Source organism: Myxine glutinosa, chromosome 13 (assembly GCF_964187855.1).
Source record: "Myxine glutinosa chromosome 13, kmMyxGlut1.1, whole genome shotgun sequence".
In the NCBI taxonomy this organism is placed as follows: Eukaryota; Metazoa; Chordata; class Myxini; order Myxiniformes; family Myxinidae; genus Myxine; species Myxine glutinosa.
The window spans coordinates 11,857,611-11,883,646 of NC_136273.1; the positions used below are offsets into that span (position 1 = coordinate 11,857,611).

General features: G+C 43.6%; 1 protein-coding gene across 1 annotated transcript in view; it reads left to right on the forward strand.

Moving 5' to 3' along the window:
* Positions 1-21,186, forward strand: part of LOC137438303 (uncharacterized) — a 55,330-nt gene extending 34,144 nt beyond the window's left edge. Inside the window, exons 4-9 of the mRNA XM_078767773.1 lie at positions 763-957; positions 1,057-1,089; positions 4,617-4,719; positions 8,935-8,992; positions 13,635-13,727; positions 20,457-21,186. Of these exons, the coding sequence (XP_078623899.1) occupies positions 763-957; positions 1,057-1,089; positions 4,617-4,719; positions 8,935-8,992; positions 13,635-13,727; positions 20,457-20,652 (678 nt within the window). The 3' untranslated portion in view covers positions 20,653-21,186. The remainder of the gene's footprint in view (positions 1-762; positions 958-1,056; positions 1,090-4,616; positions 4,720-8,934; positions 8,993-13,634; positions 13,728-20,456) is intronic.
* The last annotated feature ends 4,850 nt before the right edge of the window (positions 21,187-26,036 follow it).

Here is a 26,036-nt window from a genome sequence, read left to right on the forward strand (position 1 = left end):
ATTCGTGGGGGTAGAAAAGATCAAGGTTATGGATGGGGGAAGATAAGAGATGGTGGTGAACAGCTGTTTTAAAGACCTGGAGGGAGGAGAGGGATTGAAGGGAGTGTGGGAGTTTGTTCCACAGGCGGGAGAAAAGAGGAATGAAAGAGTGAAGGTGAGCAGAGAGCCGAGATTTCGGCAGTTTAACCATCAGAGGGTGGCTGGCAGAGGGATCTTCACCAAAACCTAATCATTTCGTCCGTATCACATACCAAACCTGTCCACCAAATTTCGTCCAAATCCGTCGACATCTTTTTGAGATATCCTGTTCACAAACAGACAAAGGTGAAAACATAACCTCCATCCACCTTCAGTGGCGGAGGTAACAACACTGAGTTGCACTTCCCGGATTCTTATGAAAACGTCCTTATCGATGGAGTCATAGGGTTAGGGATGTGGGTGTTGACACAGAAATGCTGTTTCTTTCCTAAAACACTCACGGTACAACTTCGGACGCAGAAGCAATGGGTACAAAACCCTTCTTTTTTCCTGTATACAAATTTCCCATCTTTTGTCTGTTACCTTTTGCCCAATAGAGCAAAACATCCTGTAATATTTGAAGGTGATGACGAAGAGCTATTTTGTATTAATATCAGGAGTGTTTGGGTGTTGGCAGGTTAAGGTAAACTCGTTGCTTTTATCAATATGAAGAAGTTTCTTTTCTTCGGTATAAGAGGTTCTTCATCAATTCCATGGTCTTATCTACTTTACCTTTTTCCACAGGATTCTCTTCCTTACCTGCCCCTCGGCCACTCGGCATCCGTGCGCCCGGGTGAGTTTGTGTTGGCATTGGGAAGTCCCCTGGCACTTCCAGACACCGTGACAGCAGGTGTAGTGAGCAGTGTGGCTCGACGTGGGCACCGACTCGGCCTGCGCCAGGCCGACCTGGACTTCATTCAAACAGATGCCACCATCAATGTATGGAGATGGAATCTAAATTATGTCGAGGAACTCACTTTGACCATTTTGCAATAAAACTGCAATGTTTAATGATAACTTTTTACACTGTTGTTGCAGTTTGGAAATTCAGGAGGCCCACTTGTCAATATGGTAAGCAGAATGTTTCATAAAAATATATTGTTTTGTTTGTGGCGAAGGATGTTAAAGTTGTAAAACGCTTCAGATACCGCATGTGTTTTGTAGCATTTAGTCCTTTTCTTCATGTATTAAGTCAGCATGGCTAGGATAGGTTGTGATTGATACTGTCGCGAGGGAATGGTGTTGTCCAATTTAGATAAATAGTACACCCGCAGACTCCGGGAGTGGCAGAAAGGGTCATTCCTCTTTGGGGTATATAGATTACTGTCGATCTATGGTCGGGTCTCAAGAACATTGGGTGTGTTCATTTCCCAAGTTTATTGTGGAGAAATCGCCAAGTGGTTTAATCATTTGAGCAAGGACTTCATTCAAAACCGTTAAGGAACGGCTGGCTTGGCAAGCGCTGGCTAGCTGCTTGGTAAATGAGCACAACTTCACTCCTTCATTCCTTTTTTCTCCCGCATCTGGAACAAACTCCCGCACTCTCTTCAATCCCACTCCTCCCTCCAGGTCATTAAAACAGCTGTTCACCAGCATCTCTTATACGAAATAGGTGAAGTTGTGCTTCATCCCCATCCCCATCCAAAACCTTGATCTTTTCTACCCCCGCTAATTTCACCCCAAATCCACTTTTTTGAAATACCAACTTCTTTCCTGGAAGTCCTTGGTGTCCTTGTGTTTATACTTCTCCCACGCCCCCCCCCCCCTTCCCACACCGCCTCCCCCCAAGCCCTCTCCCTCCCACACATTCCCGATGTCCCTGCTCTCAAATGTTGTGTTTATGTGATTCCCCTTCTCTCCCCATCTTGTCTACCGCTCCCCTTTTTATATACTTTGTTTGTTTGTGTGTTTGATTTGTTTGTGTGATAAATGTTAGCTCTTTCACGAGCCTCGATTATGTACACAAACCCCCACCCCCCCTCCTCCCCCCCAAAAAAAACCCGAGCTTCTCCCTTTCAGTCTTGTATCAAACAGCAGGAACGAGTTTCAAAAGTTAGCTATGAAAAATGCCACTGTGGCGGCAGAAAGGGCCATGTTATAAACCAACATTTGTGGGTTATATAGAGTACAGTAGTTCTTCACTCAGTTCTGTAAGTAAACCTTACTTCAAGTATGTCGGGATTCCTCCAAATTTCTTCATTTGGTGTTATAAACAGCATTAGCGACTGTTTAAAAAGCTAATCATACGTGTTTGTAGTTTATAATATTTTTACTTCCTGTGGAACCCGTTGCTCCCACGGAAACACCATTATAACTATAAGCGATTTATACATGTTATCACGGCAGGAAAAACGCCTTGGGGAAGTGGGACATTATTAGTATTAATATTCTTTTGTAATAACTAATAATATGCGATTATCATTAATTTTGTTATGAAAAGCGTCTTTGGAAAAAAAACACACGATATTTCTTCTTTGGAAATACGCCACGATAAAGCTAATTTAACATTTATATACAACGTGCAACCCCATTGATGGCAAACTCGCTCGGGGGAGAAAACCCCCTTGGGGAGGGGGGGGCAAATGAATGTGCTACAACCTTCATTGTGTAACCCTTCGTCACCCTGCCAAGTTTGGTTGAGATTGGATAAGTAACGACAGAATGTATTGGCGTCAAAAATTCATCAGACAGACAGACAGAAATGGCGTATTTTAGTATGATAGTTAATGGTTAAGGGGGTTTCATCACTTCCGTTCCGCTATGTTGAACTGGTTGAATCTGGCCAAATGTAGAGGGGAGACAGCACGTTTTCCTCCTAGCCACAGAGCGAGAAGACTCCTACCAGCTGTCCATAAGAGCGTGTGGGAGGCGGGCCTTCAACAATTCTGGGTCCGTGATTGGTCTGCACCACCTCGGACAGAAGACTATGCATGACAGAAGACTATGATTGACCTTCTCCACTGTCATCTATCCACGTGTAGGACAGCGATTGGCCTTCTCCACAGGGCGAGAGACCACATATGGTGCGTGCCACATATATTAGCGCATGGAGACAGTGGTTGGTTCAGAGCCATCAGTCGGAAGGGAGGGGACATGGTCATAAAAGCACATGCTCGTGTCTCACTCACTTGTCTGGGACCGATGGATCTTGCGCTCTTGGCTCTGCACTCTAGACAGCCCCGTGCCCTCATCGGCCTGCATCCTGCTTGGGGTCTTTGCACTAGTGCTGTATGCTCAGATTTTGTGCAAGCCTGAGTTTTTTTTCCCCCCATGCCTCCCCCTCTTACTTTCCAGGTTTTTGTGTAGCTGTTTGTGTGTGGTATCATAGAGGGGTTAGTTTTTCAGGTACAGATTCTGATTTGTATTGTCCAATATCTATCAGGATTCCATAGCCGTGACTTGTGCTTAATAATTTATTTATTACCCCACGCACGTGAAGCGAAAAGCGGGTTATGCAATTGGCTCATGTCCGTCCATCCGTCGATTGTTCTGCCTCATCAGTTTATGATCGAGGAACAACGTATTTGAATCGAATGTTATATTTTGAACACGAACCGCAACATGCATAAGAAGACAAGTCTGTTGTTTTGACAACACTGATATATACCTTGGCTGATATAATTCATCCCGAATTAGCTTAGAATTCATATTCAGATATTTTTACTCTTTCTGTCTGACAGTCAAACAAAATTGAAAATCATTCCAAAGAGGAAACTTACTCTTTTTTAGAATGTCATCATGGACTCGTACACCAGGTAGGAATAACTAATGTAGTGTGTTATATAGGGTGGTGTAAAAGCCACTGGAGAAAACGGCAGTAGAACCTGGAATTATTTTTTTTATACACTTTTAAACCTCAAAATCTTTATTGAAATTGAATTATATATTTTAACACTATATAACACAAAGTGCATTCATAATACTTCCAAGAACCTCCAGTTTTGCGGTACGTCAATTTGAATAAAGGTTCCATGGAGTGGTGTATAAGCGTGTTGTACAGTACTGCTTCTGGACTACTTCAATAGCAATAAACTTTTGGATTTTTTAAAAACAATCATTAAACACGATTTTATTGAAATTGAAGTAACACTGCACAGGGTGTCATGTTCTATGAACTCTCTAGTTTAAGAGGTTGTGTGCACCTTGCGTTACTGACGTTTTTCTGCCCCTTCATTTGGGTTCAATTGGTCTCCGTGGAAGGCTAAATTGGTATTAATCTGTTTAATAGCGGACATGTTGATAAATCCCACTGGAATAGATCACCGCTCGGCATGGATCCATGAAGAACCGTGAATATGTGGCTATCCTTGGAGCTTAGACTCCAGTGTGTTTGGTAACTGCTTGGTTGTGGTTGTGCCCTTTTCGAGTGGTCATCGTCCATGCGACAATAGAAAGAGATCTACCCTTGTGTTTATAATTGTGTTTGAACTGAGACAAAGGAGGATGATAGGAGAAGTAAAATAAATGGAGAGGAATTTAGGAATGGGAATTGAAATTTGATGGAGGAGGTGGGAGATAGAGCAAGGGGAGGGAAGTGCAACATGTCTTGTTTCACCAAATTCATTCATTTTTTATTGCTTTCTTCCATTTTGTTCCAGGACGGTGAAGTTATTGGAATGAATTCTCTGAAAGTTGCAGCAGGAATTTCATTTGCTATCCCTGCTGACCGCATCCAGCTGTTCCTGTCACATTCTCACAGAAGTACGTTACTGTATCTCTTGTTCTGTCACTCCTCTTTCCCACACCTGCAACCTCTACACACCACACCACATGTGTTTAATTATGGGCAATATTTAAAAACAGTGTATAAATATTGAGGTACATATCAGACTGGTAAAATAAACATAGTACCACACTGCGATAGACTTCAAGTGAGGATTTTCATTTAGCAAAGGTTGTTATGCATGTAGGTGTAATAAAATGGTCTGATTCTAAATGTTGCCATGAGGACAACAACCATGCGATAACTGCAATCAATGTGGTTGCAAATCACACTGAGGCTAGTGCTTCGTTTAAAAGATTGGCGAGGACTGAATGATTCAATAGTGAGGAGTGAATGTCAGTCCATGTGTCGGCGCAATCTGGCACCATTCCGGTTATCAACGAGGATTTTACATTGACGTTAATCCTTCAGGTATCCCAAATAAACCCAATTGGCAGCATGGAAAAATGGCAGGAACATGAGCATATCAGATGTTACTGCAGCACACAGTCTTGTACGAGATAAATAATTTATTAGTCCCCTACCGGTGTACACCGGAGGGGACTATAGGTTTGCACGCCGTCCCTCCGTCCGTCAGTCTGTCGGTCCGTCAGTCTGTCACGCAAAGAACAGTTTTCCGGACTTTTTTTCTAAACGCTACATGCTGATGATTTCAAACTTGGCACATGGTTTCCTCATGATAAGTTGCAGGTCAAGTTCGAACTTCACGACGTTTCCATCATTTTGGACAAAGTTATGGCACTTTGAAATTTGGTAATTCTGATAATTCTGATGATCCTTAACTCAGTGCCATTTTAAGTTTTAATTTCCTTTAAAAACCAAAACCAATTTCTCTGCAATAATAGGACCGATTGAGATAAAATTTTCACCATATGATGGACTCGGTCTGTAGAATATTTTAATGGTAATTATGACGTCACAGGTCCCGTGGTTCGGCCGCCATATTGTTTTTCGTGAAAACACGAAAACCCCTTTTTCTCTGCAGCGGCTGAACAGATCGAGGCCAAACTTTGCAGGCAGAATCGCATACCCATGACGAACAAAAAAGTCAGCGAGCATGACGTCATGCGTCACATGGTTTCAGAGTTATGACGTTTTTAAGCATGAACCTCTAAAACCGAGCTCCTCCCTCATTTTTGATCCAATCGAGGGGAAACCTCACAGATATGTTCAGCATGTCAGTCTACTAAAATGTCCTTTTGGAATTTGCGATAGGGCACGTGGTTTGGCAGATATCGTTAATTAAACGAAAATATTTTTAAAAAATGGATATCTCTTGTTTATTCTCGAGTTCTCCTCAAGCCGCACCACGCTCCCTCAGCCTCGTCTCGCAAACGTCAACAGCGCGACATAGCGCGCGCTTTCCGGAGGGCCGGAGCCAAGCCGAGCAACATATATATACACATCGATCATTGATCGTGAACCGAAAAATATAATAAATTACTGATGGTTTCAGAGTTATGACGTTTTTAAGCATGAACCTTTAAAACCGAGCCCCTCCCTCATTTTTGATCCAATCGAGGGGAAACTTCACAGATCTGTTCAGCATGTCAGTCTACTAAAATGTCCTTTTGGAATTTGCGATAGGGCACGTGGTTTGGCAGATATCGTTAATTAAACGGAAATATTTTAAAAAATGGATATCTCTTGAATCACTAGTACCTCAGACCGTGAGTTGGTAATAATTTATATAATTCACACAGTGCAACACGTGCAGGCCGCTCCACGGAGCGACCTTGCAGGCTTATCAATGAGGCGAGGCGTGACACACATGTCTCAGCATACCTCAGATCAAGTGTGAAAACCAGCATGAACCGTGCATAAATTTGCATATTCGATCATTTATGACAAAGTTATGGCACTTTTAACTTTGGTAGGGGACATGTATTGCAGCGCAATACTCAGAATGCTTGTTAAACAAGACGCATAATGCAATCCCAAACACAAAGATGATAAACAACTATTAAACACGATGACAACTGGAAAGGCACTCGGTAGAGCGCATACCTCCACCAGGCTGAACCATTTATGTTTTGTCTCCCACTGATAGGCCAGATCTGGATTTGGACCTGAACCAAAATCTAATCGGCTTTTTCATGTCACCTATGAACTCGTCCTTACCAGTTCACTGGTAATTCCCTGTTTGTCGTAAAAGGCGACAAAAAGGGTTGGCGTCAGGAAGGGCATACGGCCGTAAAACATTGCTTCAAAAAGGGGACCAACAAAACCAACAAAAACAACAACAACCACGGTCCCCGAAAAAGGCCAACCTCCGCTTTGTGGGGAAAAATGGCCTCTAAAGGTGTTTTTTTTTATTTTTTATGAACTGGTCCACCAGGTTTTGTCATAAGTCGTCCACAAAGTTTTGAAATATCATGCTATATATCATTTTTGGCCACAGCTCTCAAAGGTGAAGAATCATTCGAAAATTTAAATATTCTTGTATCCGGATTTGGATCTTCACCATAATCGAATCGATTCTTCCTTGTCAAACACCCGACCTGTCCACCAAGTTTCGTTGAAATCCGCCCATAACTGTTTATGGAATCTGATGAAGAAAATAGTTGATTCATCTCCTGTGAAAGATGGATGGTTGCTGAGTTTTCAGGCTTCACCCTCTTTTTGCTTTAACAAATGGGAAAGGCTGAAACTTCAGCACATTTTCATCTTTCATGGCAGGTAAATGGATGATTTTCTTACCGTTTTCATTATCTTGTTGCACCCATACTGACAACTACTTATACTTCTGTGCATTCGCAACTCCATGTTTATGGATCTGTACACTCGTGTGTGATTTTGTTTCTCTTGGAAAACTAGTGTGTGATTTCGTTTCTGTTCGATGGCATTTTTTCTCTTCAATGTCATTTTGTTTCTCTTCGATGCAATTTTCTTTCTGTTCGATGCCATTTTGTTTCTGTGTGATGCCATTTTATTTCTGTCTGATGCCATTTTGTTTCTGTTCGATGCCATTTTGTTTCTGTTCGATGCCATTTTGTTTCTGTTCGATGCCATTTTGTTTCTGGTCGATGCCATTTTGTTTCTGTTCGATGCCATTTTGTTTCTGTTCAATGCCATTTTGTTTCGGTTAGATGCCATTTTGTTTCTGTTCGATGCCATTTTGTTTCTGTTCGATGCCATTTTGTTTCTGTTGGATGCCATTTTGTTTCTGTTTGATGCCATTTTGTTAGTCTTCGATGCCATTTTGTTTCTGTTGGATGCCAATTTGTTTGTCTTTGATGCCATTTTGTTTGTCTTCGATGCAATTTTCTTTGTCTTCGATGTCATTTTGTTTGTCATTGATGCCATTTTGTTTCTCATTGATGCCATTTTGTTTCTCAATGATGCCATTTTGTTTCACTTCGATGCAATTTTCTTTCTGTTCGATGCCATTTTGTTTCTGTGTGATGCCATTTTATTTCTGTGTGATGCCATTTTGTTTCTGTTTGATGCCATTTTGTTTCTGTTCGATGCCATTTTGTTTCTGTTTAATGCCATTTTGTTTCTGCTCAATGCCATTTTGTTTCTGTTCAATGCCATTTTGTTTCGGTTAGATGCCATTTTGTTTCTGTTCGATGCCATTTTGTTTCTGTTTGATGCCATTTTGTTTCTGTTTGATGCCATTTTGTTTGTCTTCGATGCAATTTTCTTTGTCTTCGATGTCATTTTGTTTGTCATTGATGCCATTTTGTTTCTCATTGATGCCATTTTGTTTCTCAATGATGCCATTTTGTTTCACTTCGATGCAATTTTCTTTCTGTTCGATGCCATTTTGTTTCTGTGTGATGCCATTTTATTTCTGTGTGATGCCATTTTGTTTCTGTTTGATGCCATTTTGTTTCTGTTCGATGCCATTTTGTTTCTGTTTAATGCCATTTTGTTTCTGCTCAATGCCATTTTGTTTCTGTTCAATGCCATTTTGTTTCGGTTAGATGCCATTTTGTTTCTGTTCGATGCCATTTTGTTTCTGTTTGATGCCATTTTGTTTCTGTTTGATGCCATTTTGTTTGTCTTCGATGCCATTTTGTTTGTCTTCGATGCCATTTTGTTTGTCTTCGATGCCATTTTGTTTGTCTTCGATGCCATTTTGTTTGTCTTCGATGCCATTTTGTTTGTCTTCGATGCCATTTTGTTTGTCTTCGATGTCATTTTGTTTGTCTTCGATGCCATTTTGTTTCTCTTCGATGCCATTACAGACAACAGTGAGGAAAGCAGACAGTTTATTGGCATTCGTATGCTCACTCTTACTCCCAGGTATTCATCATTCCTTCTGCACAATATATACATACATACCCATGACAGTGTGATGTTTGTCTTCCTCTTGCATCCTTTTCCTCTTTAACTCCATATATTGTCTCTTTGCTATCATGACATGTATTCTAACTTTTCTTTTCCTATTCATAGTTAGCAGGTGAATATTAATTGAACTTTTAACCATTCATTTACAGTAGTTTTTGTTGGATCAAACTGATAGTTTGTAGTCAGTCCTATTCAAATTATAAATGAAACTCTGGCTAAGCTTCAGAGGCAAACATGCTATCCTACCTCTGTGCTGTTATCCACAACACCTTTCCGTATTTAAAGGTGAAAGCAAAATTGCAGCGTTTCCATGTGTGTGTTTATTCAAAACATTCTATGAACGAGATAATCTCAATATCGTTCAAGAAAAGTCAAAGTTTTCGTTTGTTCATCCTGTTCATGCTGTCAGGCAGATATATAAGTCTGGAGAGGCAGTTTCATTGGCTTGGGGCTACAATCTTAGATCAGTCATCACTCCAATATTAAAAGGGGGAGGGGGGGGGGAGAGAATAATTGTTTGGTGGTACAAAATCGAAATATCACAAGAAGAATAGATATTGCCAAAGCTTTTCATCTTTCACTTGTCGAGGCACTCGCATGAATACCAGATATGGACGCTCAAAATGATTTATGCCCAGACCTAGCTCCTGATGAGCTCTTTGGACTGCTGCTGACATCAATATACATCTCATGGCGATGTGGCAAGGAAGGAACCTAACTTCCCATAATTCTGGAACAGGGTCAAACGAGTGAAATCTTGGCACAAACTATTTTTGATTAAAAAGAACAGGAGCTTGTGCGTATAAATGTGGCTTCAGGAATGCGTAAATGTGCCATGCTACGTGTTAGAGCCACGATCTGAAACCACTCAGCGTTATAATCATCTGCACATTTAGGGTTGGTCAGCAAATTCTGGCCAATACAGGAGTTAAGAAATGACGTATGAATTCTAACGAGGCCTTTTGTGCATGTGCTGTGTATGCGTTTTCAGTGACTTCTGCTTGCTGCCGTTGCAAGCGCAAAATCTGTAATTCGAATCATTTTTTCAAAACAATTTTCAGCATTAGATATGAAAGAGTGGCAATTTTAGAATAGTTAACCATAATTATTCTGCTCCTGAATGCAAATTGGACTCTTGGAGATGTAGGAAATACGAGAGGTATCCGTGGATGAGAGGTGTCAAATTTGTACCATTTCCTGTTGGTACTATGGAGCGGTGGCAGTGGATATAATATACACACATATGGACTGACACCTCTCCTTTTACCAATAGATGAAAAAATCTGGTATAATTTCTGTGCCTCGGAAACCAAAGAATTGTTTTTTCTATAACGGCCGTCACAGCCCATACAGCTCTCACTCCCACACCTACTCCTCCCAAACATAATTAATAGTAAATATCGACATTTTAACCCTGTGCTTTGATGAGCCCCATATATGACCTTTGCAACGGTGTTAATAAGCACCCAAACCCGATACGGTGTCTTCCTTTGGAAAGTCTACTGGATGCATCTGGCTCCCACGTAAATACAGCCGGCACAAGCTTTTTGTATTTTCTTGTCAACATGTTCTTTTCCGAAGAGTTGGTTACCGTTACTTGGTAATGACAAACAGCATCATCTTTCCAATTGCAGACGTCCATTAATATTAAACAAATCACCAAGCCTGCCATGTTCACAGAAGGCACTCCCACAAGGTTCAAAGTCCATTCACTGGTAGCCCGTTCACTCGGGCCTTGCACCGGCCAACATGGTCGAGAATTTGCAATGCGGGCAGCTGCCCGTTCGGCAAGCTGAGAAAGTTTTCCAAGTCTTCCGTTCTCCAAAGGCACAGCCCTTTTCTCTCAGCTACTTTTCCAATAATTTTCTGCTTCCTTTAGTAGCTTTGGGAGCATTTTAGGTCCCAATCCTTATCTCACACACAAGATATACTTTATGGTGCCCTGATCACCACTGTTTATAGGGGCTTTCTGCACATGCACAACGAGCAATCTGGTGCAGATTATATAATTTTGAAAGTCACACAAACGCATGAGGGTCGGTAGTAAAGACCACACGACCGTGGCAAACCCGCATATCAAAATGGCCGAGCAAACTGTGACAGACATCGCAATTTTAAGAGCGCATTAATGCGCAAATGCAATTTGCCCGTCTAAAGACTTATATGCCAATAATCTATGTGCTACAGAAATCCTGTTCCTTGATGGCCACAAAACAGGTTATTATTAATGATGGTCGTTTATTCAAAAAACAAAGGACGGGGGCAGAGGGAACATGACGCCAGAGAGTACACAACCGCATATGTGGGAAATCAACTGTATTGGATGAACATTACAATACCCCTGTGGCCACGGAGCATCACTAGCTTAATTTTTTTTAACTTACGAGCAATGGTACCCGGCGTTGCCTGGTAACTCTGGATCCCTCCTTCCACCACTTGCCCTCACTCCTCCCACCACTTCCCCTCGCTCCTCCCACCACTTCCCCTCGCTCCTCCCACCACTTCCCCTCGCTCCTCCCCCCACTTCCCCTCCCTCCTTCCACCAATTCCCCTGACTCCTCACACCGCTTCCCCTCACTCCTCCCACCACTTCCCCTCACGCCTATCACCACTTCCCCTCGCTCCTTCCACCACTTCCCCTCGCTCCTTCCACCACTACCCCTTGCTCCTCCCACCACGTCCCCTCGCTCCTCTCACCACGTCCCCTCGCTCCTCTCACCACGTCGCCTCGCTCCTCCCACCATTTCCCCTCGTTCTTCCCACCACTTCCCCTCGCTCCTCCCACCACTTCCCCTCGCTCCTCCCACCACTTCCCCTCGCTCCTCCCACCACTTCCCCTCGCTCCTCCCACCATGTCCCCTCGTTCCTCCCACCACTTCCCCTCGCTCCTCCCACCACTTCCCCTCACTCCTCCCACCACTTCCCCTCGCTCCTGCCACCACTTCCTTTCGCTCCTCCACCACTTCCCCTTGTGCCTCCCACCACTTCCCCTCGTGCCTCCCACCACTTCCCCTCGCTCCTCCACCACTTCCCCTCGCTCCTCCCACCACTTCCCCTCGCTCCTCCCACCACTTCCCTCACTCCTCCATCACTTCTCCTTGTGCCTCTCACCACTTCCCCTCGTGCCTCCCATCACTTCCCCTCGCTCCTCCACCACTTCCCCTCGCTCCTCCCACCACTTACCCTCGCTCCTCCACCACTTACCCTCGCTCCTCCACCACTTCCTCTCGTGCCTCCCACCACTTCCCATCACTCCTCCCACCACTTTCGCTCGCTCCCTCTACCAATTCCTCTCACTCCTCCCACCAATTCCCCTTGCTCCTCCACCACTTCCCAACTCTCCTCCCACCACTTCCCCTCGTGCCTCCCACCACTTCCCCTCGCTCCTCCACCACTTCCCCTCGTGCCTCCCACCACTTCCCCTCACTCCTTCCACCAATTCCCCTCACTCCTCCCACCAATTCCCCTCACTCCTCCCACCACTTCCCCTCACTCCTCCCACCACTTCCCCTCACTCCTCCCACTAATTCCCCTCACTCCTCCCACAAATTCCCCTCACTCCTCCCACCAATTCCCCTCTCTCCTCCCACCGATTCCCCTCCTTCCTCCCACATCCTCCCATCCCACTCATTCCCTCCGGACTCATACCCCACCCCTTACCGTCCCTCATTCCACCCGTTCCCCTCCCTCCAGACTCCAACCTCTTCCTCTCCAAATAACCACAGAAATTAAAGGAAAATACAGGTTTTAATTAATCAAAAAAAAAATGGGTGGGGAAACATTAAAACAAATTACAGGAAAGAGAAATGTGTAATGAGACAAATACTCATGATGCTCACTTAATGTAATTCTTAACAAACCCCCACACTAACGAGACAATGAATGGGAAAGACGAGGACATTTTGAATTCCCCATATATGTGGATATTAAGGAAATGTAGGTTTAATGAAATGGGTGTGTATAAGATAAGTATAAATAAGGAATGTATGTGACACACATGATCGTCCAATGGGTTTCCTCTGTGTTTGAAATACTCTTGTGTCCTTCTTATGTTTTATCTATCTATAATTCCAGTAATCTCTGTCTGTACGTTTGTCTGTGACCGCTGTTTCTCGACAACCACGGGTCCGATATACTTTTAACTTGCCAGGTATATTGCTGGGGACCCGAGGATGTGCCTTTTCAAGGTTTCATATTAATCGGACAATTACTTACCGAGCTATGTCCAAAAAACGATTCAACCAATCAGAGAGCATCGAACGATCGCGTGTGCCGAACGTGGCGGACACACTCTGCCTCGGATGGCACATTTGACAGCGTATTCATTTATTTCACGTTTGCAAACTATGTTGCCGTTAAACTATGTTTTAATAAAGTTTTTAAACTAATAAAAACGAATTTGCGATTCATTCGCTTTCCTGCGCGTTTGTGCACGCGATGGCGATTGCTTTACCAAACTCCGGAAGCCGTTCGCTTTGGACCAAACCATTTCATGTAAATAGAGGGGGGGGATATAATTTTAGATATAGATATAGTACGGGCAATGCCCTATAAATTTAAAGCACAGGTGATGAGAATAGATTCTTCTTCTTTTCAGTCTGTGGGGAGAATTGAGTCCTGGAAGTGTCATGCCCGACGTCAATGGAGGTGTATATGTCCATGACGTCATCGCTGGTTCCCCAGCCCACAGGTAATGCTGTATTTCAATCTCTCGTGTGTTATATTTTTTGTTTTTGTTTTGTTTTTGTTTGCCCCGAGTTGTTTTTAATTTTTGTTTTGTAATTTACGATGCATGTATTTTCGCTGTACTCTATAATGTACGACTAATATTATTCTTTATTCAATACCAGCTGAAAGCACCCGGCGTTGCCCGGGTTCTTTTTGAATGAATTTACTACTATAATTCAGCTTTTACCTACGGCCGTAGAAGATTGACTCCTATAAATCAGCTCAGCTTTTAATTGTGAAATGGGCCCAGCCCGGCCGAGGCGGCCTGGACCGGCCTCGCCACCTAGCCTATGACCTTCCCCGGGCCCATCCCGACATTTTTTTTTTCTTAATGAATTTACTACTATAATTCAGCTTTTACTCGTGGCCGTAGAAGATTGACTCCTATAATTCAGCTCAGCTTTTAATTGTGAAATGGGCCCAGCCTGCCAGAAGCAGCCTCGACCGGCCTCGCCACCTAGCCGATGACCTTCTCCGGGCCCGTCCAGACATTTTTGGTTCTTTTGGAATGAATTTACTACTATAATTCAGCTTTTACTCGCGGCCATAGAAGGTTGACTCCTATAATTCAGCTCAGCTTTTAATTGTGAAATGGGCCCAGCCCGGCGGAAGCAGCCTCGACCGGCCTCGCCACCTAATAATAATAATAATAATAATTCATTTATTTTGTATAGCGCTTTTCCAGAAGCCCAAAGGCGCTTTGACAGAGTGGAAAACATAATGCATAACAATACATGAAAACAACAATTGCAAAAAGACAAGAATCAAGAAAACAAACAGCAGCGATATACGGCATATATATAAGACAAGAATCAAAAAGACAAGACAAGAATCAATAGGGAAATATTTAAAGCAAAAGGAGGGAGAAGGAGAAGAGATAGTCAGGGGTTAAATGCTGTGGGTTGAATGTTGAATGCAGCGTTGAACAGGTGGGTCTTTAGTGATGTTTTGAATGTGGTGAGTGAGGAGGAGTCTCTGATGGTGTGAGGTAGTGAGTTCCAGAGGGTGGGAGCAGCGATGGAGAAGGCCCTGTCCCCCCAGGATCTGAATTTGGTCCGGATGGAGGGGGTCAGGAGGTTGGTACCAGCAGAGCGGAGGTTGCGGGTGGGAGTGTGTCTGGAGAGGAGGTCAGCCAGGTAGGATGGGGCCAGGTTATGGAGGGCTTTGTATGTCAAGAGGAGGATTTTGTACTGGATTCTCTGGGGGATGGGGAGCCAGTGAAGCTTGTAAAGGACGGGGGTGATGTGGTCACGGGTCCGGGAATGAGTGAGTAGACGGGCAGCGGAGTTCTGAATGTATTGGAGTTTATTGGTGATTTTTGAGGGTGAACCATAGAGGAGGCTATTGCAGTAGTCCAGACGGGAGGTGATGAAGGCGTGGATGAGGGTTTCTGCAGCCGTGGAGGAGAGGGATGAGCGGAGACGGGCAATGTTTTTCAGGTGAAAGAAGGCTGACTTTGTGATCTGTTTAGTGTATTTGTCGAAGGAAAGGGTTTGGTCAAAGATGACGCCAAGATTCCGGATGTGAGGGGAGGTGGATACTGGGATACCGTCGATGTTGAGGGCAAAGTTATGGGTGGATTTTGTGAGCGTTTTTGGGCCAATGATGATTATTTCAGATTTATCACAGTTAAGCTTGAGGAAGTTGATTTGAAGCCAGGATTTTATTTCAGTGATGCAGTTTGTCAGGATAGAGTGGGTGTCGGTGGAGACGGACTTGGTGGAGATGAAAAGCTGGATGTCATCGGCGAAGCAGTGGAATTGGAGACCATGACGGCGGATTAAGTGACCGAGCGGGGACAGGTAAAGGATGAAGAGGAGGGGGCCAAGAACTGAACCTTGGGGGACACCTTGGGGGAGGGGAGCAGTGGGGGATTTGCAGTTATTGATGGAGATGAACTGGCATCTGTCAGAGAGGTATGATTTAATCCAAGAGAGGGCAGTGCCGGTGACGTTAAAGGTGGATTCAAGTCGGGTGAGGAGGATAGTGTGATCGATGGTGTCAAAGGCAGCGCTGAGGTCGAGGAGGACGAGAATGTTGAGGTTGCCAGCGTCAGAGGAGAGGAGAAGGTCGTTGGTGATTTTGAGGAGAGCAGTTTCAGTACTGTGGTTGGAGCGGAATCCGGATTGGAATGTTTCATACAAGTTATTGGCAGAGAGATGATGTTTGAGTTGAGTGGCTACAGCGCGTTCCAAAACTTTTGACAGAAAGGGTAGGTTGGAGATGGGTCTGAAGTTGTTTAGGGTGTCAGGGTTTAGACCAGGTTTTTTTAGAATGGGGGTAACAGCAGCAATTTTGAGGGAAGGTGGGACGATGCCTGTAGACAGGGAGGAGTTTATTGTTGCAATGATAAGTGGAGAGAGAGCAGGGAGGGAGGCTTTGACAAAGCTGGAGGGGATGGGGTCAAGAGTGCAGGTGGCAGTTTTCATTCCTATGAGGAGTTCAGAGAGGTCAGTAGGAGAGATTGGGGAGAACCGAGACAGGGGATGGCAGGACAAGGGGGGGCAGGTGGTTGGAGGGGGAGCGGGTGCGGCGGTGGTCAAGCTGTTGTAGATGTTGTCAATTTTGCGTTGGAAGAAAGAGAGGAAGGAGATGCAGTTGTCTACTGTGAATGACTGGGTGGTGGTGTTCAGGGGGCGGAGGAGTTTGTTTATTGTCGAGAAGAGTGCTTTTGGGTTTCCGGAGCCAGAGTGGATAATTTGAGAGTAGTAGGCAGAGCGGGCGCGGGAGAGGGCATCTTTGTAGTGTTGTATGTGGTCCTTGTAGGCTTGGGAGTGAACTGTGAGACCCGTTTTATTGCGGAGTCTTTCAAGTTGGCGAGCACGAGTTTTCATAGTTATAGTGTTATAGCATAGTTATAGGGCAAAGCAAAGGTACCGTACTTTCATAGTTATAGCACCTAGCCTATAACCTTGCCAGGTTCCAACATTTTTAGTTATGGAGGTTTCCTCCTATCTTTCACCGTTCAGGAGATTAGTGTGTGCAGCCAAACAAACAAACAAACAAACAAAAACTTTCTTTTATATATATAGATAATGACACTATGTATATATTTGGAAATGTACAGTGATCATAATGTCGTAAATTAATTATTATAATTAGATGGAAGTTCAGTCAAAGTAGTTAGAAACTTATTTGACGACTGTTTATTTATTGCTTGGTCACATGTCCTTGCATTCCTCATGTTTGATCTCAGGGGTCACTGTGTCAGTTGAACAAATGACATCACAAGGGAGTTGCCACCTGACCTACTTTTAACAATATTTAAAACTGAAAAATACTTGATTTTAATCACAATCACAAGCCGTACTGAAGCCAAAAATCATCGAAGCGGGAAAACAAAAACAGGACCGATAGTCTAACAACATTATAACCCGCCGGGATAGTATAACCTGGGTGGGGATACCAGTTAGCAGTTATCAAATAGTGTATATTAAATTGTTTTGACTTCAGGCATGGACAGCTGGTTCGTGAATGACTTGGGTAAAAAAAACGGCGAATGCCAAATGATAAACCAATAAATTCCACGTTCCTGTGCCACCTTCAGCCGAACGTCAGGCATTGACAGCAGGTTCGTGAAGGACTTGAACAAAAAACGTACCCAGTCTGAATGTCCCTATATCTAGTCAATGACGAAACTGCAAATGGGGAATCCGCGAATGTCACGGATGGAAATTCTTACGTCATTTCCTTACCCCCAAAACATTCCACATAAGGTTATTATATTACCTTTTAGTAAAATTTGCAACTGTAATAAACTCTGTCCCCCTGTCATGTGACCAGATCCTCAACTCTGATTGGTGGACGCTTGTGAGGGACAAACATACATATGGACAGACAAATGCTGTTCGAGGTGGCATTGCCCTACGGGCTACAGTCTCCAACATAAAATGTTGTCTCTTAATTTATTGACTAAGGATTTTGATGATAGTAAATCACATAAATTATTGAATACAGTGTCGGATTAAAACAGAATAGGTGGGAAATTAAATGGTTTGACAAAATCTGAATGAGGAAAGCAAGCAGAGGACACAACTTCTCTCCAGCCCAAGTGTTGGACCAATCATCAGATTCTGATCACGACACCACCTTGAGTCTACATCCAGTGGGTTCAAGACCTTGTGCTCCATGGTTGCGATGGTGGTTCTCACTTGTACAACTGTCGATCTGCTCAGTTACCTCGAGCAGGTTCCCAGGATTTCCAAACGATTATGTCTGGAAGTCTCTCATGATTGTCGTTGAGGATAACAGGAAGACAAAGGATTACACAGACTGAACATCACAACCACTTTTTACACGAGCATCCACAACTATTGGGGGCACCTCTTCGTGGTGGTTGTCAACCTGTCAACACTATTATCCCTGTTATTCCCAAAGCAGAATTTTGAAACACCAGTACACCGGCAGACTCCGGGAGGGGCAGGAAGGGTCATTCCTCTTTGGGGTATATAGATTACAGTCGATCTATGGTCGGGTCTCAAGAACATTGGGTGTGTGTTCATTTGCCAAGTTTCTTGTGAAGAGATCGCCAAGTGGTTTAAGCATTCGAGCAAGCACTCCATTCAAAACCGTTAAGGAACGGCTGGCTTGGCAAGCGCTAGCTAGCTGCTTGGTAAAAGAGCACAACCCGAGCTTCTCCCTTTCGGTTTTGTATCAAACAGCAGGAGCGAATTTCAAAAGTTCGCTACGAAAAATGCCACAGTAGCGCCAGAAAGGGCCGTGTTATTAACCCAACATTTGTTGGGTATATAGAGTACAGTAGATTTTCGCTCAGTTCTGTACATAAACCTTACTTCACGGATGTTGGGATTCCTCCAAATTTCTTCATTTAGTGTTATAAAAAGCATTAGCGACTGTTTAAAAAGCTAAGCATACGTGTTTGTGGTTTATAATATTTTTACTTCCTGTAGAAGCCATGCTCCCATGGAAACGCCATTATAACTATAAGCTATTTATACACTTTATCACTGCAGGAAAACGCCTTGGGGAAGTGGGACGTTATTAGTACTAGTACCGACTGCAAAGCCGCAATGAGCCGGCGAAGCCAAAGCCTCTTGCCACTATTTTACCCATCACTATGGCATCAGTAGGTTAGGTAGTTGGTAGTAGGTAGGTGTAGTAGGTACCGTACCTGGTAAGACTTGGTAAAAGAGAAGAGCAGACAGTCCTCCCCAATGGCAATACCTGCATACAAGAAGCTTAAGGAAGTAACTATACGATGTGCTAGCTTAAGGCCTATTTTAAGATATTTTAACTGGGCTTAACATACGTTTTCACAGTATGTGTGTAGTCTTCTAACTTCAGGCGCCAGGGCTGGTTCTCTGACTCTCCGGGCACTGCGGCTTCCTCCACCAGAAGAAGTTAGCTTGCAGTGATTAATTCGGTGAATTCCGTCCCAACTTCGGATATTTCCGGTCGTGAAAAACTATCCGTATTTCTAAACTAAATATGTAAACCGCTTATACCATATTTCTGGCCGTGAAAAACTATCCCATACGGCCACGAGATTTCTAAAAAATAATTCTTCGTCATGTTAGAATATTTAACGCCGTTTTCACCATCCGAAACGCGTAATAATATTTTTTCAAATGCTCGAATCTCATTGGTTCTGGTGTTTGATGACGATTTTCGTTGAAGATAACGAGGTTGGTCTTAACGTATTTTAATTACTACTTAGAGGTTTCATTAGATTGTGAATCAAAGAACGACGGGTGAAACAAACTCCTATTGAACTTTTTCGCAATTGTTTTATGCAAACTTCCGCATCCGGTCGATGGCGGTCTCCATTGAGTGATTTCATTTTAGAAATATTTTCGCAAATGCTCGACTCTCATTGGGTCCGGTGTTTGGTGACGCGTTTTGTTGAAGATAACCAGGCCCGTGCGGGCCGATGTTGGTCTTAAATTATTTTATTAATACATTGGAGGTGCATAAGATTGTGAATCAAACGATGACGGGTGAAAGAAACTCCTAATGAACGTTTTAAATTTGTTATGCATACTTCCGCATCCGCAAGATGGCTGCCTCCACTGCGCTTCGGATTCTCGAGCCAAGGCATAATCAGGTTTTCAACATAATACGTACTCGTTTATTGACAACACCGGCTTCGCTGGCTATTAATATTGTTTTGTAATAACATTAACAATCTGCGATTATCATTCATTTTGTTATTAAAAGCGTCTTTTGGAAAACACCGCGATATATCTTCTTCTTTGGAAAAACGCCACTATAAAGCGAATTTAACATTTATATACACCTCAACATGCAACACCATTGATGGCAATGGCGGGAAAACTCGCTCGGGGGAGGAGAAAACCCCCTTGGGGAGGGGGGCAAATGAATGCGCTGCAACCTTCATTGTGCAATCCTTGGTCATCTTGTCAAGTTTGGTTGAGATTGGATAAGTCAGGATGGAGGGGGGTGGGGGGGGGGGGGAGAAAACCCCCTTGGGGAGGGGGGCAAATGAATGTGCTGCAACCTTCATTGTGCAATCCTTGGTTATCTTGTCAAGTTTGGTTGAGATTGGATAAGTAAGGACGGAATGTATTGGCGTCAAAAATTCATCAGACAGACACCAAATGGCGTATTTTATTATAATGTACATTCTACTTATTAGCAACTGTGTATACTATATACTGTATTTACTCATAGTCATTCAAAAATCCCTCTTTGTGCCTTGTTTCTCTCTTAGAGCTGGACTCAAGGCTGGCGATGTAGTCGTGTTGATCAATGGGAAACCTGCACTCTCAGCCAATCAGCTGCAAGAAGCGGTGGCAGCAAGCAGGATCATCTTCACCCAGTCACACACGTCGACTCTAATCCATCTACTCGTGTTGAGAGGACCAGAAACATTGGCTATTGCTGTTGTGCCTTTTACTCTTCCCTGACACGTTTTACTCCATCTTCACCCTCTCTGATACTTGATTACATCAATAATGGGTACATCGGCCTTCTCGTTGCCACCTGAATCGTGTGTGTTTATTTCAATGTTCGACACCTATTGGAGGCTACAAAGGGGGTTCAATATCCACCAGGAATTCTGTTTATCGAATCAGTCATGCTTGTAGATTAATTGCTTGAAAACATTGGTAATAACCACACAATACCATGTTTCCCACTTTGATGTACAGTATGTGCACCAAATCAAGATGGTGGAAAAGGAGGATGAAAACAGAGAAATATTAGTTCACTCCTGGTCAACATAAGCATCATTGCCCTCTTTGTAACAAGATGGTATTCATAGAATACTTGCACTGCGCAGTCAACTTGGTGTGACCCAACTTTTGTTTTTGAACGTTTCTTTTTCTTTTTTTTGATGCAATATGGCTGCCAGACAACGTGAGTGATTACATCATAAATTTATATTGTCTAATATAATTGTTGCATAGGTCATGCTCAATAAATTTCAAACTGATCAGATTAAGCATTGTCCCTGTTGAATTATGACGTCATAATTATGGCACCAATGACGTCATCATTAACAATACCTATTCCCCATATAGACTTATTTACAATGAGCCACGTTTCAATTTTTCCATAGAGCGGTTTTGGAGATGGAGGTGCAACGTTTTTTTGATTTTTCCAAGATGGCGCCTGTAACACATGACCTATGACGTCATGATTATCATTAAAATAGTCTGAAGGAGGAGGTGCTCCTATAGTGAAACTTTAGTGTCCATCAGACCAACAGTTGCTGAATATTTTTTTAAATAATGATCGGATGGATAAGAATTGTATTTGTCGAATTATGACGTCATAACGAAGGCACCGATGACATCATTAACATATCTTATTTCCTATGGGGAGTAGTTGACAATGAGCTAGGTCTCAATTTTTTGCATGGAGTGGTTTCAGAGATATGGAGGTGCGAAGTTTTTCCAAGATGGCACCAGTACCACGTGATCTATGACGTCATAATAATCACTGAAATATTCTACAGGAAGAGGCCCTCCAATGGTGAAAATTTCGTGTCAATCAGACCAAGAATGGCAGAGAAAAAAAAAATTCATACTGATCGAATCAAGCGTTGTACTTGTCGAATTATGACGTCATAATTAAGGTGCTGATGACATCATCATTAACATATCTTATTTGCCATGGTGAGTACTTGACAATGAGCTATGTTTCAATTTTTTCCCATGGAGTGGTTTCGGAGATATAGAAGTGCAACTTTTTAAAAAGATTTTTCCAAGATGGCGCCTGTACCACGTGAGCTATGACATCATAATTATAATTTTAAAAATTCCACAGGAGCCACATATATTCTGAAAATTTAGTGTCCATCGCTCTAACAGTTGCAGAGGAATTTTTTTATATATACTGATCAAATCAAGCATTGTACTTGTCGAATTATGACGTCATAATTAAGGCACCGATGACATCATCATCAACATATCTTATTCCCCATGGAGAGTACTTGACAATGAGCCACGTTTCAAGTTTTTTCCATTGAGCGGTTTGGGAGATATAGAGGTGTAACGTTTTTCCAAGATGGCGTCCGTACCACGTGACCTATGACGTCATAATTATGAATAAAAAAATTATACAGGCGGAGGCGATTCTATGGTAAAATCTCGTGTCAATCAGACCAACGGTTGCCGAGAAAATGAATTTTTTAAATGCAGACACATACGGCACACGTACGCACCGGCATTCTTAACCCCGCTTTTCGCTTCGCGAGCGCAGGGTAATGATCACTGACAGTTAGTGACTCGTGTATTAAAGAGTACCTTGGGGGCATGAAGGTTTATACACAAGAATGACGTCATGAAAGATGTCCTCCACTAACAGTGTCTCTGAAACTCTATACCACAGCGTCGGTGCTACTGCAGCAGTTCCTTAGCAACGGTTAAATACCGGATGGTTTTGCCATTGCCTTTCCAGTTGTAGTTAAGGCAGGAGTTTCGAATTTGCCCAGTTTATAGCTGGGTCGGAATGTAAACCAGGCGAAACAGCTGTGCTGGAGTGTGCGTACCTCCAGAGAGGTGAGTGTACGTACCTCCATCTAGGACATCCTGCCCAGCCATACCAACAATGTTCACCTCCACAATAATTATTTGCTGAATGCATGTGAAAGATTCCATTTCAATGGGACACGGGTGTCGAATGCTGGAGGATGTTTTGCAAGTTAATGTAGGCTAGGCATCATTTTTGTAATAATCAGGAGTATTAACCTAAGGCCATCTTGAACTTGAGCAAAACCACTTTTCGCACTTGTGCGAGTATTGCAAAGCCACTTTCCCCACTTTTGTTAGTGTTGAAAACCACTTTTTACACTTGTGTTGGTGTTGCACAACCACTTTCCACACTTGTGCTGGCAATGCAAAACCACTTTTCGCACTTGTGCGTGTATTGCAAAGCCACTTTCCCCACTTTTGTTGGTGTTGAAAAACCACTTTACACACTTGTGTTGGTGTTGCAAAACCACTTTCCCCACTTGTGGTCGTGTTGCAAAACCATTTCCACATTTGCGTTCGTGTTGCATAACCACTTTCCACACTTGTGCTGGCAATGCAAAACCACTTTCCACACTTGTGTTGGTGTTGCAAAACCACTTTCCACGCTTGTGCTAGCAATGCAAAAGCACTTTTCGAACTTGTGTTCGTGTTGAAACCACTTTTCGCACTTGTGTTAGTGTTGCAGAACCACTTTCCGCACTTGTGTTAGTGTTGAAAACCACTTTTCACACTTGTGGTCGTGTTGCAAAACCACTTTTCGCACTTGTGTTAGTGTTGTAAACCACTTCTCAAAGTTGTGTTAGTGTTGCAGAACCACTTTCCGCACTTGTGGTGGCATTGAAAACCACTTTCCACACTTGTGTTGGTGTTGCATAACCACTTTCCGCACTTGTGTTCATGTTGAAAACCACTTTCCACACTTGTGGTCGTGTTGCAGAACCACTTTCTGCACTTGTGTTCGTGTTGAAAACCACTTTTCGCACTTGCGTTAGTGTTGCAGAACCACTTTCCACACTTGTGTTTGTGTTGCAAAACCACTTTCCACACTTGTGCTGGTCATGCAAAAGCACTTTTCGCACATATGTTAGTGTTGAAAACCACTTTTCACACTTGTATTCGTGTTGCAGAACCACTTTCCGCCCTTGTGTTTGTGTTGCAAAACCACTTTCCACACTTGTGCTGGTAATGCAAAAGCACTTTTCACACTTGTGTTGGTGTTGAAAACCACTTTTCGCACTTGTGTTGGTGTTGCAAAACCACTTTTCGCGCTCCTGTTAGGGTTGAAATCCATTTTTCGCACATCTGTTCGTGTTGCAAAACCACTTTCCACACTTGTGCAAGTGATGTAAAACCACTTTCCACACTTTTGCTTGCAATGCAAAAGCACTTTTCGCACTTGTGTTCGTGTTGAAAACCACTTTTTGCACTTGTGTTAGGGTTGCAGAACCAATTTCCGCACTTGAGTTAGTGTTGCAAAACCACTTTCCCCACTTGTGGTCGTGTTGCAAAACCACTTTCCGCACTTGTGTTAGTGTTGTAAACCACTTCTCACAGTTGTGTTAGTGTTGCAGAACCACTTTCTGCACTTGTGGTGGCATTGAAAACCACTTTCCATACTTCTGTTGGTGTTGCACAACCACTTTCCACACTTTGGCAAGCAATGCAAAACCACTTTTCGCACTTGTGCAAGTATTGAAAAGCCACTTTCCCCACTTTTGTTTGTTCCACCACTTTTGTTCCACCACTTTCCCCACTTAATAATAATTTCCTTCCCTCCTCGTGGCTTCCCCTCCCCCGACTATGACCACGTGTTTCCACTCAGATCCACTTTCACCTAACCTTCAAAAAATATATATAATATATATATTGTTGTGGATTTGAGATTTGTGTTTTTTTTGTGTGAAAATATCACCCTCCGTAGTGTAAAGGTCAAAAGGTCGTCCTCGTAGTTACTCCATCGCATCACGTAGCAAACCATAGATCTCCCTGTTCAGTAGTTATCTCCTTATTATGTGTATTAGTTTAAGGCTCTGTTCCCACTAGTTGACACTGCATTGCACCGAATTGACATAAGATAGATCCCTCCGACGCCCCCATGACATCTTCGAAGTGCCAGTAACTTTGGGTGGGGTTATTGGCACCACCTTCACCCCAAACTCCATTACGCATGCGGTCAAGTTGGGGAAGAAAGGCGTGTCTCCGCCGATCGTCATCAAAGGTGGAGCAAAAGAGCCGTGCCAGCCAACCGGCACTGCAGTGAGCGGCCCGGTAGGCGTGCCCTGGTAGCCAGCGGCTTGATCTCGGGGAGGGCAATAAAAAGGGCGACGGAGGGACTGCTTGAGGAGAGATGAGTGAGGAGGACGCACTGAGCAGTTCAGTTGAGGAGGAGCTGAGAGTTGAGTGGACCGCAGTTCAGTTGGAGTTCAGTTGAGGAGGAGCTGAGAGCTCAGTGGACCGCAGTGCCATTGGAGTTCAGCTGAGGAGAAGTTGAGCTTTGATGCACAGTTTCGACCCGCCGCTGCGAAGCAACGCCACCGTGCGACCCAGATTGCGGAGGGTCAGCGGCCGCTCACCTCGAGCTTTGCCGTTTATACGGACCGGACCCGCATCCTCCCCGCCTTGTGATCCCGCCTCGTCCGTCCAGCCATCCCTCTGGTCCGAGCTGAACCTTCTTCCCTTTCCAGCCATTCGTGCCTGCCTTCATTTCCCATTCGTGTGAGTCTGTCTTTGTTTGTTCTGTCCTGGGTTTTTAAGTCAGACCCATAGGTAAGCTAGCGTTGCACTGTGTCCTTCTGGTGCGTCCCTCTTTCTGTAATTATTTTCTTATTCTTCCTTCTTCCTTGGTTTCTTTGATTGTGTAAATAGTAATTAGTAAATAAATCATATTTGTATTTCCCACCTTTGTTCTGCTTCTTCTTCACATTCGGTCGTTTTAGTGATTTCCCCATTGAAAACCTGTGGCGCGATTTTGGCCAACGTTCAAGAATCCGGTCTAGTCCTTGTTAATAGTTCGTGCCGCGGTTGCTAAAACCGCTCGGCAATTAACATCTGTCCGCGGTACGAACAGGGCTGCGCACCTGCCTTTCCGGAGGTAGCTGTGCAGCGTCAGGAGCGGAGACGGCCAGTGAAAATAGAAGGGGGGATTAACCCCCCCCCCCCCCTAAGGGGAGTGCCGTACTCCGTTTCCATAACAATATATATATATATATATATATATATATGTAATTATAAAATTGAAATCTTGCGTGTTTGTATGTAACATTCGATCGGTTCGGGGGCGTGGCTTACCCCTTTGAGAGAGTAGTAATATCCAC